The sequence below is a fragment of the Oreochromis aureus genome, linkage group 22 (assembly GCF_013358895.1).
Source record: "Oreochromis aureus strain Israel breed Guangdong linkage group 22, ZZ_aureus, whole genome shotgun sequence".
Lineage (NCBI taxonomy): Eukaryota > Metazoa > Chordata > Actinopteri > Cichliformes > Cichlidae > Oreochromis > Oreochromis aureus.
In genome coordinates this window covers 16,491,355-16,507,429 of record NC_052962.1, presented here as the reverse complement: position 1 = coordinate 16,507,429, position 16,075 = coordinate 16,491,355, and the positions used below count along the sequence as shown (strand labels likewise).

At 40.3% G+C, this 16,075-nt stretch overlaps 1 protein-coding gene across 5 annotated transcripts in view; it reads left to right on the top strand.

The window, feature by feature from the left end:
* The window catches only part of vps50 (VPS50 EARP/GARPII complex subunit), a 116,444-nt gene that overhangs the window by 34,305 nt on the left and 66,064 nt on the right, over window positions 1-16,075 (top strand). For all 5 annotated transcript variants that reach the window (XM_031756891.2, XM_039605593.1, XM_039605594.1 and 2 more), the window contains 3 exons: window positions 4,224-4,266; window positions 5,269-5,367; window positions 8,405-8,545. In XM_031756891.2, coding sequence (XP_031612751.1) covers window positions 4,224-4,266; window positions 5,269-5,367; window positions 8,405-8,545 — 283 coding nt within the window. The remainder of the gene's footprint in view (window positions 1-4,223; window positions 4,267-5,268; window positions 5,368-8,404; window positions 8,546-16,075) is intronic.

Genomic DNA, 16,075 nt, shown 5'->3' with positions numbered 1-16,075 from the left:
GAAAGTGACTCAGAAATCTGATAAAATTTACAAGCGTTACTGAATAATCCATTATATTGTATCAGCTTTTGGTGTTACCTTGGAGCCAGCAAGTTAAAATAGTACCCATGCAGAGCTCCAATAAAGACGTTAGTTGCAAATACCTCCGGAAATATTACATAAAATCTCGTACCTGAAAAAAATAGTAAAACAAGCTAAGCACATTCTAACAGTCTGACAGGATCAATTTTCCCCGCTGCTTTTCCTTCTAAACTCCTTTATCTTTCAACTGATTCCCACTTACCCTCTTCTCTTTTAGCTTCCCACAAACCTCAGCTGCTTTCTGTCTGGCATAATTCTAGCAATTGCCATCCCCTCTCCCCCATCTTTCACTCTTCCAAGGTCTTTCCCTGCTTCTTTGTTGCCTGTCTACCTGTGTTGTGCAGTGGCTATTATGACTCCAGCAAAAATGTCACTCTCACAAAATCTGAGGATCCTGCAGATCCTTGAAAGCACAACACACATCGTCTGTTTTAGTGAGTCATCAAGTCAGTGTGAAGAAACTAGCCCCAAGGCTCTATGGACACCTTTTGCCAGTTATTAGTGAAAATGGGGTGAAAAAACCCTCCTAAATTCCATCAAACTATGTTTCAACGCTTGTTTTCCCTGCGGGGAACAGATTGCTAATTAGGTTTTTCCTGCTCATCTGTTATTTATGCATTCTGTCTGATCAGCGATGACTGCCAGTATGTAGGGAGGAGCTGCATCTGCGCATTAAACCGTATGTACTGGACAGTGACGCATACAGAGGAGAAGGACTGAACAGCAGCAGGTGATTGGCTCTCGTTGACTTCATGTAGATCTCAACAACCAAGAGGTCAAAAATGTTGTGCCAAGTGTGCTTAAGTTAGGCTTAGAGACTCATTTAAGGCTTCAGTAATGTATGATTAAATCAGCTGCTTTAGCTCACTGGATATCATGCGTTCTGTGTAGATGTATTATTAAACCTAAGTGCAGATCAGTCCACTGCTGTAAACTAAACCAAAATACTAAAAAATGATCTAACTGCTGTTCAGGAATTACAGCCATTTCTTTACACGTACTCCCTCATTTTTAGAGTTTTAAACTGAAATGGACAAAATAATAGAATTTTAAATACAAGGATTATTTTTAATACTTGGATAAAAATTGTAATCGTTGACTGCTTGAAGTCTTGAACTCATGTACATCACGAAATGCTGTGTTTCCTCACGTGGGACGCTCCGCCAGGCCATAGCTGCTTTTTTATGGGTCTCTCTGCTTTCAGGTTTGTCTTCAGTAACTGAAAAGCTGCTTTATTGAGTTGAGATCAGGTGACTATCACATTTCTTTGCTTTGAGAAACTCTTAGGTTGCCTTTGCTGTTTGCTTTGGATATCCACTCGCGCTGTGAAGCACTGAGTTTTGCAGTATTTGGCTGAATATGAGTAGAGAGCATAGCCCTGTCCACTTCACAATTCATCCTGCTTCTTCTATCAGCAGTCACTTCATCTATAAACACCAGTGACCTGGTTCCACTGGCAGCCATACATGTTTGATAGATGATGTTTTATACTTTGGATCAGGAGCTGTTTCTCTCCTTTTCCATAATTTTCTCTTTCCATCATTCTGGTGGAAGTTCATCATGGTTTCATTTGTTCAGATAATTTTTTCAGGACTGTCCAGACTCTTTTAGATGTTTTCTGGCAAACGTTAATCTAACCTTCCTGTTCTTGTTTAACAACTGCACATTGCTCCATTTATATTCATGAAGGCGTCTCTTGATTGTAGACCTTGATAATGATGCACCTACCTCTTTGACAGTATTCCTTACTTGGATAGATGTTGTGAAAGGAAACGACTTGAGCTTGTCCTCTTTTTAAGAATACACTAGATTGTGGATTTGGCTACTCCTAATGTTTTTGCTGTCTCTCTCAAAGGTTTATTTAGTTAATGGAGGCCTCCTTCACTTGTACTAACACGTCTTTCAACCTTATATCAAGAGTTCCTGTGAACAGCTGCGAAATGCAAGTTCAACACTTGGGATCAACTCCAGATCTTTTATCTGCCTAATTTGTCTTAATGTAGTGAGAGAACAGGTCTAACCTGGCCAAGAAACCTGTGTGTCAGTCAGCTTTCTAGCTACTTTTTAGCATCTGAAAATGGGGAGCTATGTATAAAAATAGCTGTAATTTTTAAACAGTTAATGCACTACTTTTTAAAAACCCCTTGAATCAAAGCTGAAAGTCTGCACTTCAGTCAGATATTGATTATTTGATTTAAATGTGGTGTGCAGAGGCAAAATCTGCTAAAATTGTCTTTGTCCAAAAACTTCTGAACTTGCAGAAGTTTGCAGCTAGCAAGGTAGACAGCCAAGGTACACACTGAAAACAGCTTCTGTGTTTGGTGATATTTGAGGTCTGCCACTAAAGAAAAAAGCAACCGAGGTTGTGCTCGCGTCAGCCTACACTGCTAATGATTATATTTTTCTTTTATGCTCTCTCAGTACTTTTTAGCTCGCGGTTTAGCTCCTGTTACTCTGCACTGCCACATAATACACTTTAATGTTTCATAACAGGGCTGTAGGAGAGACTCTGCTAACCTTGAGTTCACCTCTGCACAGAATCAATCAGGGATCGGTTTGGCCTCTTACAGTCTTTATTTTGTCTCTCTCACGCACACACACACACACACACGTTATAACAAACGCAAACTGTGCTCTACTAGAGGCTACAGTAACTGGCACACGGATCACACACGAGTCTTAACCGGTCTTTCACACAGGGCTGTTACGTGTGTGTCTGTGTCCACTGGCATGGACTCTGCATGTGTCAGTCCAGCTCCCAGCGTGCTACCGCATAAAAAGGAAGAAGCAGATTAGCAAACGTGCAGCAGCTGTGCTGCTGAGCTCAACCTGGCACTACTCCCCGAATCACTCCGCCCCACCTCTCCTCCTGCAGCTAAGCAAAAACCACACCCAGCCACCACAGGGGCATTTATCATCCTGGCCTCTGCCCTTCTGGTGGATATTCTTAGTCTTGCTCTACTTGGGCCTTTCCTGTGTACATTCAGATTTATTAGCATTAATCAGTTCATCCTTCTTTGGATGAGCCTGCTTTCCAGCTGCCTTCCAACTCATTTTCTTTATCTTGGCTTTTAATCATAGAGGAATTGGCTGTGACTTCCTTTTTCATATTGTGGCCAAGAGTTTCTGATGTTATCGTTGCTGTTACGCATTTGCATCCCCGACTGTATCTCATACCTGTGGTAAACTGCTTAGTCATCACTGAAAGTTAAACTGAGGCTGGCTGCTGTAGATCAGTTCTTCCTAACTTTTATTCTCATCTCTGCTTTTTTTCACCCACATTTCGCTTTGTGCACCTTATAAACACACACATATGTCTACACAGGTAGATACATTTTTGAATTTCAAAGTGTCTGACTCATTTATTCACCTGTTTTGCAAACTATGGTACGTGCAGCTTCTGTCCCTTTGCGGCCTCCTTCTCTTCTTCCTCACTGCCTATCCTTCACTGTAGCTAGATGCTTAATTAGCAATTTGTTAAGGACACACTCTCCCTTGGGCAACTACACACTCACAAGGCACAACATAAGAGCAGGCTGACCTGAAAAAGACCCCGAGCGAAGCGGTGACAGAGGCAGGAAAACAGTGAAACAGAGGGTGATTATGAATGGATGCAGTGGCGGGGAAGTCACAAGGGAATTGAATCGGAGTCTTGGGATCTGCAAAATAGTCATGTTTCCTGTTGATACTTCTCAGCTTCAGAGTTGAAAGTGTTCGCCAGGATGAGTCGAAATCTGAGCGCGCTCCAAGGATGCGTGGGCATTTTGTATCTCAGATAGCATGATGCTTGCACAGAAACACACACAGTTTATTTCACTGGCACACGTATTTCCAAACTTGGTTTTCATCCATCAGTGATTTTCATGTTTTCTTTTTTAATAGATCAATTAGTTGAACTAATTCATTCATAATTTGATCATCAGTATTGTTTGTTTTTGTTGTTTTTACAGCTGAAATGAAGTTAAATGATTAAAAATGGTGTGCATTTGGTTTAGAGTCATTTGTGATGGACATTTTTCTAATATTTGTTGTCATTTCAAACAGAACAGAAAATTTAATTGACAGCAATTAAATGTCTTAAATAAAAAAATAATATTTCTCATCCACCCTCTTTTTTCCCCTTTCTTCTTTCCCCTCCACAGCGAGTTGAATTCCAAACTACAAGACACTCTGGAGCAGATCGAGGTATGTGCGTCCATGCTTCGTCTCTAATTCCATTAGCTGAGAGCAGTATCAGTAAAAGGACGTTTAGCAGTGTGTAATATGGAGTTCTAACCTCATCATTTTCCAGAAGCCTTGATCTGAAAGAAGCAATTTATGCTTCATTTTGACATTTTTTCATAGTTTGCCTTTCTTATTCTGGGTCTGCCAAATATTGACACATTCAGAAAAGTCGTTATTATGAGTGTGCAGGCATAGTAAATTATCTGTTTCATCTCTGGCTGTGTCGGGATATGTGTGCGTGCATATGTGTGTGTGTGATAAATGGTATGCAAGGCAATTTTCTCTTTACGCCTGCTGCTGCGCCTGGGTAGATTAATTACTTACAGTTTTGTCCGTAAACAAGAAGGAGACGTGCCCGTGTACTCGTGTGCACATCCACCTGCTTGGGTGCTCGTTTGTTTACCTGTCAGCATGAGTTAGTTAAGAAGTGATGCAAAATCCTTTAACATCATAAAGCTACTACAGTCAGAAGCACTTGGACCATCTATTGTGCATCTCAGACAGTCTTTTAAATGTATGAATATACGTGTTCCCAGCATATGTTGTATACGTAGTCATCTGGCCCTCTTAATTACTTCACTGACTGGTTACTTCCTGTCGCGCAATTCGAGTTTTTTTGCTTTTTAAGGCATGAGAAAATGATTTGCGATGCAAGGCGATTGTTCATTTAGCCTTTATCGGCGCTGTGCTCTTTGAGGTCAGCTTATTGTTACACGTTACACACTCTCGTGCTAACTTTCCTTGCCTCCCCTTATCTCTTTGTCAAAGTCTTAGACACACACACACACTCACATCCACATCCAATTACCTGCCCTTGGCTGTGTGTGATAGCTTTACAACTGCACGTCCATATCTAAATCCCCGGTCTTAAGAACGATAATCCCTCTCTTTTTATTTTTTCCCCCCTTTCCCCTTACTTTGGCCCTTTTTCCCTCTTTGTCATCTGCCTATTTCTGGCTCCAGGAGCAGCTTGACGTCGCTCTGTCGAAGACTTGTAAGCACTTCGATGTCTCGCACTACACCAAGGTCCAGCTGGCCTACACGCTACTGGGGAAAACACAGGTCAGTGGTTTGACTGGCCTGCAAGGGTCAGCGGTAATGGTTAAACATGGATTGACAATAACCTGCTTATTTTCTTTGTTTGCCGCAACTTTTCTTTTGTTTGACTTTGTCTTTTGCTCTTATGGGGATTTTTTGTGTGGACCTGAAAGATAACTCCATCCTTTCTGTTTCTGTCCTTGATGCTGTTGTTTTCCTTTGTGCACTCCTCTGCTACTTCGGGAGTTTGTCCAGTTAGCTGCTAAAGTTGGTCCCTCATGTTTGCAACTTTTTTTTTACCTTTTAGATAAAAGGAAAATCCAGAAATAGTTTGGTTAGAGCCAAGAAAAACATAAGAATGGAGTTTTGCATTGGTAAAGTTTTTCTTTGTTATTAATATTATTACACCTTTTTAATTAAAGAAGTGTATTTTTAAACTAGCTTGTACATTTTGGGTTTTCACCTTGAAATAAAGCATATTTTAGTCTCTCTGAATGAGCACGGCCACATCATAATTCTCCAAAATGATCCAATATTCAAAACAAACAGTGTTTGCCTGTGACATGTTTAGTTTATTTGAAACTGTAAAGTCTTTATGTTAAGAACCAAAACAAAACAAATACAGCAGTTTCTCAGGGAGACACTATAATAGACTTTAACCTTGAATGACGCTGGTAATATCTTTTATTAGTAACTCCTGCCTGTTTTTCAACTTTTGCTCCCATGTTCCCGCCTGAAATCGAGTTACACTGGGAAGATGAATGTTCTACAAACACGATATCTTATTGTAAAACTTTAAAATGTTAGTCAGTCTGCTGGATTTTGGTGCATTAGTGTGAAGAGGTTTCGCAGAATCCCATTATGGCACCTTGTCCGCACGCCAGTGTTAGTTTTGCAAAGTTAAAGACGAAATTAGAAAGCAGAGCGTAGCTGCTAGCTTGCTGAACATCCTCATAACCTGAGAAACTTGCTTTGTTGAGAATGATGGCGTACAGTCATTGTGTTAATGATAATTTACAGGACACAAAAGCAAACTAAAGAGCTGCTGTTTGATGTTGTCGCATCTGTGTTTATCTCAGTTAGTCATTTTCTTTATCTTCATCTCAGATGTTGTTTTTGCTACATTGCAGACAAATGCGCTCTTTTAAACTGATTCTTTTTGATACACAAATTAACTCTCTGAAGGTAGTAATCAGCCTCACAAAATGCCTAACAAACTGTAGCAAGCCGTGCCAAACCATTTGCATCCCCCCCGTTACAATAGTCTCTTGGCAGTCATTACCTAGCTGTGATGCGCCGGTTTCTCTCAAGCTAAATAGTCTGACAGATCGCTTTATTCCATTTATCTGTTTAATTCTTCTGCTTGTTTGGGAGAAGAAGCTGCAAAAGAATGAGTCTGGACATGCAGTTTATTGATATTTATGCCTACTAAAGGAGAGTCATGCTGATTTTTTTTTTTTTTGTTAATTTTCTGTCATACATAACGCTACAGTCGCCGAGGCTCACGTTAAACTTAGCTGGAGACGAGGTTTATTATCACGGGGGCGGTTTGCCAGAGTTACTTTCCTTTTTTTCCTCTTCTACAGTCTAGACATTGTACAGCCAGTATTTTCTTTTTTTTTTCCTCTTGTGTTTTTGGGTCAGATGAAGTGAAACTCCCCGAGAAAGAAGAAAAGAAATGTTTAAATGACTTTTGCGCCAGCAGGGTTTCACAACGGATTTTGGGGGGAGCTACATTTTGTGGTCATGAGCTCTTAGTAAGAAATCTAATTGCATAGCAACACCCATTACCTAGGGCTTTGCTCAATACTCTTCCCACGTCTCCTGCGACTGTTGTGTCCTCATTTCTCAAGGGTCCCACAGCGAGACGGTGGGTAGAAGCTGCAAGACAGTAAATTGGGGGTAAATGTAAATTGACTTTAGAAAAGAATAAATTATAGCAGACACAAACCGACTGCATAACTATAGTTTTTTTGGGGCTTTTTTGAAAGATGTGCTTTGTTGCATTTTTTTTGTAAAATCTTAGTTATGAGTAGCTTTCGGAATTACTGTTACAAGAAAATTTTTAATGAAACTGTCAGTTAAGGTAATAAATCAATATATTTAATCACTATTTTATCTTAAATGAGCCTACTTTGTGTGAAAATTACGCTTTAGCTCATTTTGTTTTAAAGCCCTCGCTTTGCTGTTGTTGTTTTCTTCCCACATTTGTCACTGGGATCTTTTCACTGTGAGCTACCTGCCCACGATCAAACAGCAGGCAGACAATATTGATGTTGAGCATTGTGAGGGTAGAAGAGTATTCCCCACGGGGGTATGTGGAGACAAAAACAGTATTTTTTTTGTGTGTGTGTCTGTTTCTTTTTTTTATTTAAGGGAGGGGAGTATTGAATTTACAGTCACCAGGTGGGCACGAATATACCTCCAGATAAATGCTTACACTACCTCATGTTTGCTGGATCTGTATATAGAAGAAAATGTCATTACCTATAGTCGAATTCAAACAAAACCACAGCGGAGATGGAAGAGGCTCAGCGGGGAATTCACCGAAAAGTAAATAACAGCAGGTTATTTGTAGGCGATGTTTAAGTAGCAAGCGAGTGTGAGTGGGTGATTGTGGATTATCCCCCCCCCCGAGTCATAATGCTCTTATGATAAATGATTTCAACAAAATGGCTTCAGGTGTGTCACATGAAATTGATAGTGCGACGAGTGAGCGGAGCTGGAGGCTGCTAACTCTGCCGCAACACAACATGCGTCACAAACATGTCTGTCTGTCATTGTGTTTTTCTGCCATTTCCTTATGACTTCATTAATTACCTTTTACAGCAGCAAACTACAACTTTGACTGGAACATTGCAGTTCCCAGAGTACGCGGCTATCTTCATTTTCCTCTGTGCCATAGTGTGAGACTAGAAATATTAAGTATACAATATGTGTTCCAAGAAGTGTGATTTGCAATTTCCCTGCTGTTTGCCTTTTCACAGAGCCACACTGGCAGACTGACAGTGACATCTTAGTGTAATAGTTTTCATAACAGTGTGTTTGGCTCTCTCTGCAGACTGCTATGGACCAGTTACACATGCACTTCACCCAGGCCATCCACAACACAGTGTTCCAAGTTGTGCTGGGATACGTGGAGCTGTGCGCCGGCAATGCCGATACCAAGTTCCAGAAGATGCAGTATAAGGACCTGTGCACGGTAAGGAGCTGGTGCTATGTTTGTTCAGTGTTTTGAGCAGCTTCTTTTGCTATATAAAGGATTAAGTTCGCTTCAGCTGGTTAGTGTGAAAGCCTTTTTCTTTTAGTCAGTATGATGAGAACCTGAATAAAGCATGAAACCGGTGCGTTGTGCTGGATACACAAATACTGGAATACGTTCTCATTCTCTTGCAGTGGTTTGTCAGATTTTCCTTAAAGTTGAATTAAGGAGAAGAGAAGAGCACGGAGAACATGATTGAGAGAAAGTAAAGAAGTTATTACTTCAGTGAGAAGCATAGTGTATTGTAGCCTTTCACTGTGAGATAATGAATCTTGGTCACAATACAGACCCAATGCACTGCAGCAGCAGCAGGGCTTTTTACTGGGGGGGAGGTCTCCATACTGGCCCACAATCCTCAGTTCTCGCTCTGTCTGTCTTTTTCTTTCCATTCAGATCGAAATAAATCACATTTCATGCCCAGCAAGCCATAACTTGGCCAATTCATCATGAACATGCTGGGAGTGAGTTACACTCTCACCCAAGGGTGTAATCTTCAGTCAGACATCAGGGGAATGCTCTTAGTTATTGTGATCATCGTGTTTTGGCTGGAAAATCCAAACTTTCTGAATGGAGAGATACTACTAGAAGTATAGCACCCGGTTTCAGCTTCACAACTTCATCTCTCATAGCACAGTAAAGATGCTGAAGTGTAACTGTGATCTGACGGAGCTCAGGATTCATCCACAGAAGGACTACTTTATCAAAAAAAAGTCCACTCTATAAACCTGCAGTCTGTGTGCAACAGCTGACCTGTCAGGTGTGTAGAAGAGCACAGGACATTGTTGGTAATGTTTATGCTGCTGTGCCGCCTGTTTAAATGCACATTAAGAAGCTTTTACTGCTGCGGTCTGATGTTGCAGGGTTTATCGTTGTTAAAGAAAAGTGTGTCTCACAGCCCGCTGCCACTCAGGACATCACGTCTGCTGCTGCTTCAGAAAAAAACAGATTTCAATCAAAAACACCTGATTAGTATTATTTTCCCACAGTTTTTTATCAATCATATTCAAAGTTCACAACAATATACGAGGCCTTGGGGGACATGAGGTTGGCTAATTTGACCTTGACCTTCACTGTTGGTGCCCAAGGTTAAGGTACCCATCACATGAAAAGGCATGCAGAGAGCTGTACAACACACTTTTAATGTTTTCAGTAGGATCCCCTACCACATGATAATAACGCCATAAAATCCTTATAAAACATCAAAGCTTCAGTAGAGCCATTTCCTTTTCGGGGGAGTTGCGCTCTCTGAGTGCTCTTGTGTGTTATTATTTATCACCATATAGTTATCACCCTGAGTCACATTAGTGTTTTGACGGGCATTTCAGTATGTAGCAGATACATTAAAGGTGAATGGCGGCTTTGGAGAGCTGCTGAGTAAAGTACTGCAGAAATGTGAAAAAACAAAGAGAAAATAAACACTGCATGCTGCTCGGCTCACTGTAAAAAAGTAAGTTTACTGTCTGTAAAGAGCTTTTTTTAAAGCTTGTCTGACACATTAATGCGGCACAACCCCCACTGCCCTCCTACGCTACATGTTAAGGTCACCTCTGTTACATTAAAATGTCATTTGTGAGGACTCACTTAGCTCTTATTGCCAGCTAATTCACAGTGCCTCACTGTCCTGACAACCTTGATATAGCTCGAGCGTCTCTCACTCGACAGAGAGATTTGGTATTTTGTCAGAACTGGGGGTGACGTGACCTCCTCAGAAAATATGTCCTCACGCCTGGCCTGCAACATAGAGGGTGCAGCGTATGAAGGTATAGATAAAGGCTATCCCAAGCCTTATCCGAGGATACAGTTTCTCCTTATACGTCTGCTGTTGCTGTGGATTCCTCCCTGGTCCTTTGGTGTTTGAATGCACAGCTTTTATTTCCTGTATGCATATATATACCATGGCCTGTCCTTTACCTCTTACCTTTGAGCTACATGCCCCTGCTTTCTGTTTTCATCTCTTCTCCCCCTTTTTCCTGTGTGTTTCTCTCTGGTCATGCATGTTCTTCTACCCCTGCTGGTAGATGGCCTGAGAGGAGCTTATTTTCCTCTGTCTCTAAAGGGGTTCCAGGTCAAAGATTCCTTTGGATGAATGTGTTCCTTCAGCCATTTGAAAGGCAACTGCTTGTATGCAGGATTTTTTTTTATACACAGTGAAAAAATCATTCTTCCTTCAAGACATAACTGATTTTATATCTTCCTGTCGCCTTCCTTGCCTCCTTTTTTTCTAATCCGGACCAAGCAGCTATTTATTATATCTGTCAGTCACGATCCACAGAAAACTGTGCACATCCTACTGTTTACTTCCGTTTGATGGAGTCTCTGTCAGCATATTGTGTCGCCTGAATGCTTCCACTCATAACACGAGCACACTACGGGTGAGTGTAGGTACACTTCAGCGGGTGTACCTGCATTCACCCATTGAAGAGTTCTGAGGATGTCGTTACGGTCTTCTGTTCGATATGGCAGCTCATTCAGAAACACTCAAATGAAGAGGCATGTGAGCACCCACGTGCAGTTCCTTTGCTTCACTGACACCATATGAAGATCAGGTGTTTTGTTTTGACTCCTTACATTAGGTTATTTTATTTAGTGCACTTATATCTGCATTTGAAAATGTCAAAAGGACAATTCATTGAAGTACCTATTTGAAATATATGCCTATAGCTTATGTGGTTCATGCACAAGCTGCAGTGAGGTGCTTTTGAAGAGGTACTAAAAATCTAAAGAAAGTTTGTCCTTTTGGAGATGCTGCATGTTTAAAGGGTCTGTCACCATCCTCTCTTTATATATACATATATATTTATATATATATGTCTAGGTGGTTCGATTTTTGCAACACTGATCACTCAGTTCTTGTTTCCTAGGTCTGTCTGGCAAATATGAAGAATATACTTGTTCTGGCTCTGACTACACTGAAAATGTGTTTTAGGCAAATGAGCAGTGTTTTCTGCTCTTTGAATAAATACTTTTGACATGCTCATAAGAAACGTATTAAAATCCCACTTTCTGTGCTTGTCTAGAACTGTAATAATGGGAAATTTTGTTTTTGTGTGGAAATGCAAACTTTACTTTTCTCCTCCCCTGATAAATAAAATTTGAGGAAATGTTACAGCCACATCTCCCCCTGTGAACTCACCGTTTAGTTATGCGCCTTAAAAATTCAAGGCAAATGAGAGCACTCAGAAAGGTCAGTTCTGATTGTGAAAGGGTCTTATTAATTTTACATCAACATCTCATCATTATTGGATAGCCTCACCTCACGTCAATCCCCTAGTCTATATGAATCTCTTGATTCAAATAGGGTAGTTCAGTCCAGAAGTCATAGACCCTCATACAGGAGAAGTGATGAGGGTGGACTGGGCACTTCATAACAAATATGATACAGTTCTTGCTCGTAAACCATAGTGATTATAGTAATGATGTTTATCCAGCCTGTCAGAGTAAAAATAGCATCAAATGAGAATGAGCTCACACAAATATTTGTTTTATTCCTTCCAGCATGCACACACTCATTTCTAACATGCTGGGATGCTATTTTAAATCAATAAGTGGCCATGATTTGCAAAATGGCATACAGTTAGGTCCATCAATTTTTGGTTCTGCACACCACAGTGGATTTAAAATCAGTCAAGACGTGATTAAAGTTGAGACGTTCAGCTTTAATTCAAAGGGTTTATTATTAGTAACACTGTAACTGTTTAGGAGACCCATGAAAGTTTTTTTCTAAAGATGTTGTCAATCCTAGATGGCCTCTGTTACAACACTCCACAGTCATTTAGGCTAATTTAGTAATTAGCCTAAACGATTGGGTATAAGAAGAGGATTGCAGAGATGGTGAGTCGTTTTTAAATAGACATGGGAAGGGTTCAGCACTCAATACAAATACTGATACAAAATATATTGAAAGATTCAAGAAATTCTTAAAAGTGTCTGAATGTAAGGGCCACGATTCTGTAGTAGAAATTAGAACATGGGGTCAGAAACATTTCCGATTACCATCGTCAATGAACACAGTTTGTCACCGTTTAACAAATTCAAGTTAAACCAAATCACACACTGGGAAAAAAAAAAATATTTTTGACTCTTTCCCCGATGAGACGGGATGTGATGACACCTCAGATTTGACACCTCATCATATCAGTTTGACAATGATTACAGTAGTTTCCTGGCTTGTCCAAGGGTGCATAGGCAGAGACCACTCTCACCAACCTCTGGTGCAAATCCAGTCATTATTTTCTGTAAGCAGGACTAAAATATGACAGAGACTGCTCAGAAAAGAGCACCAAAGGTTGCTCATAGTAGGCTTTCAAGGGGTAAAGAGTGAGGCCACATGAAAAAAGTCTGTCACCGCTTCATTAGAGATGCACCGAGGTGAAGTGGGAGCTGTCATGAGGAATAAAAATGTAATTTTGGAAGTCATGGATAACCATCATAACATCTGATGTATTGATGGCCAGGGTAAAAGTCAGAATGTACAGTGGTATCGTGGAGTGAGTAGCTTGCACCTTTTTTAAAGCACCATTAATGCTGATTGGAGGATACAGGATTTTCACATGTTGCTATCCAGATGTTGTCTTTTTTAAAATATTGCTCAGGAAAGCGAGAAACCATATTCAGCACACCTCTGTGGAAATATTTGCTTTTTCAAAAATACAGCATGTGACATCTTTAGTGATGCAAAATAGTTCCCTTCTTTTATGAAGCATGTTACTAGTATCAAATTCAAAGTGAGCACACTGAAAAAAAACATAAGTCATTGATATACCTTAGATTTGTTGTTTGAAATTTTATGTCTTTTGTGTCTGTACACAGACTTTTTCTAGTGTCCCAGATTCTTCTTTAAAACAGAGGTATAATGTAATATAGTTGCATGTTATGAGCTTTGCAGTCTGTAGAAGCTGATAGTGAGTCTTGAAATGTTCTGTCCCACAATCTTTGAGTTTGCTTTTTTAAAAATACCACCTTTAGGGTTCTTGTATTACTGACCATTCTGTAAGGCCTTGGACTGAATTCGTACCCCCAGATGTTACTTATTCTTAGCGAGCAGCGCTGCCACGATCGTGGGAGAGCTTTTTTGTTAACTATTGCTCCAGATTGCCTCATTGCAAAATAAAACTAATCTACTGCAGAACGATGTGCATCTTATTATCCCAGCTCTTAAGGATGGAAATTGGTCTCATGTAGTTTGTTTTTATTACCCTGTCACAGAAGCTGTTTAGCTGCGTTTTTACACTTCCCTCAGTTCTCTCAGAGGAATGTTTTGTTTTATTTTGGATCCTCATGCCAGGGTGCCCAATTTATTAGATCTTTCTCTCTTTAGTCTCCTGGATGATTTGTGTATGTATCTGAATATCTGTGGTTTGAAAAGCAACAGGAAAAGTCACCATCTGCGTAGCATGGGCTCTTAATTGTTGCTTTTGGCAAAGTTGTGATGCTGCATTAACATTACAGTTTTGCAAAGTTTTTTTTTTTTTAATTCATTCATTCTAAATGCTGAAACCTATTTAGTTAAGCCTCATTCGTGAAATCGCATTGAGGTCAGGATCTGTTTTGAAAATTAAATGTGCACAAGAAGATGGCAATTAACTTAATCCAGGAACAACCATCTGTTTCTAACACACCAAGTAAAAAAATACTTCACAGAGATTATTAAGAATATAAGCTGCAATTTTAAGCTGTGCTGCAACATTTAAGTGCAGACTGGATACCAGTTATCTCTGTACTCAACTAATGTTAGATATAGCAGCTTTTACCCAACCAGACTCATACAATCAGTCTGCAATGTGAAAGTGGGAGCCAGAATTGAAGAAAGTCTTCTATGTGAGGTGCTTGTTTAATGATGTCCAGGTACATTTGTTTATTTAGCATTTGAGGGAGAGAGCCGGGGATTTGCGACGGTCCCTCGATCGAGGAAAACTGCGTTCTCTTGTATTCTCTTGTCTTGTAAAATGTGAGGCGTTTATGTGTTTTTTTTCTGCTTGCTCCTGCTTATGCCCACTCGCACAATTGGGGGAGAAAATTCACTTAGCAGCACTTTCTTTTCAAACCCTCCCTGATACTTCTTGGCATTTGAAATGTGCATAATGATGGGAAACTGTCTTGAGAAAATCAAATGACTAAAATAGATCCTGAGCAGCTTCCCAGCTCTCATCACTGAACTTGTGGTGTCCAGCGAGGTTGATGACTGGTTCCTGTGACGGTGTAGATAATGTTTTTATAACTGCAGGTGTGACGGGCAGATCACTGCCACTCAAACTCACACTTTCTGTGAGTGCAGTCGTGGTTACTTCTTCTCATTAAGCCCTGCTAAAGATCTTAACCCTCGCACTCAAACACCCCTCACTCTGGTTGCTTGGCAACATGGTGCTGTGATACGGTGGTGCTGGTGGAGAACATGAAATGCCATAGGTTCATGAGCACACCTATCTAATTGGCACTGTTAGTCTGCTTGTAGTTAAAGATATATTTATCTGTTTTTTATGATTTTAAATAATTTTTTGAAGGGCTTCCGCTCACTTGTTTTGCGGGATTGTACGTGTTCATGGTAACTAACTTAATGCATTGAAGCTATTTCACAGTGACACACATGAAGCAGAGCAGAGGAGACACAGACACACAGTGAAACAGAGAGCAGAGGAGAGCCCCGAAACAGCGGCAGAGAGACTCATGCTCAGCTGAAATGGAACAAGTGCACAGAAAATAATGCTAAATGATAGAAATAGAATTTTTTTTATTGGCACAGGTTGAATTTAGTGGATTGCACATTGCCAACTTGCTCTTTGATGCAGTGAGAAGTCCCTCTACAGCCTGTTTATAAGCTTGGGTACAAGTAACGCTTTAAAAAAGATGAATTTCACATCTGCTTCTTTACTGGCTACCAAACAGAAAACAAAAACCTGGGATTGTAGCACACTCCTGTTCACTCATACACACACACACACACACACACACACACACACACACACACACACACACACACACACACACACACACACACACACACACACACACACACACACACACACACACACACAAACGCATACACACAAACGCATACACAACAAAGTTTGAAAGTGGTCAGGGGTAGCCAGCTACATTGTCACCATGTTGTCTTTTGAGTGTTGCTCTGTGTTAGCTGGTAGTTTGATATCGCTGGTTTCCTCTAAAATGTATTTTCTGCCTGGTCACTTCTAAGTACAGAATAAGAACGCCATTACTTCACTGTATATCTAAATATCAAGTATCAGTGTTTTCTCTGATACTGGTGTTCAAGACCTTTAAGAAACCTTGTAAGAGTACTTTAAAATACTTTAATTCAGTGATTTGAGAATACCGCTGTGGCTCTCTGGCTTCTGTTAATATTTTCATCTTGACTAAAAGTTCAAGTTTAAAATGATAGATGGAGTATGTGTCTATGTCCCATTAATGAAAGAGCCCTGTTCTCTTCATTTTAAGCTGTATGGTAAGAAAACA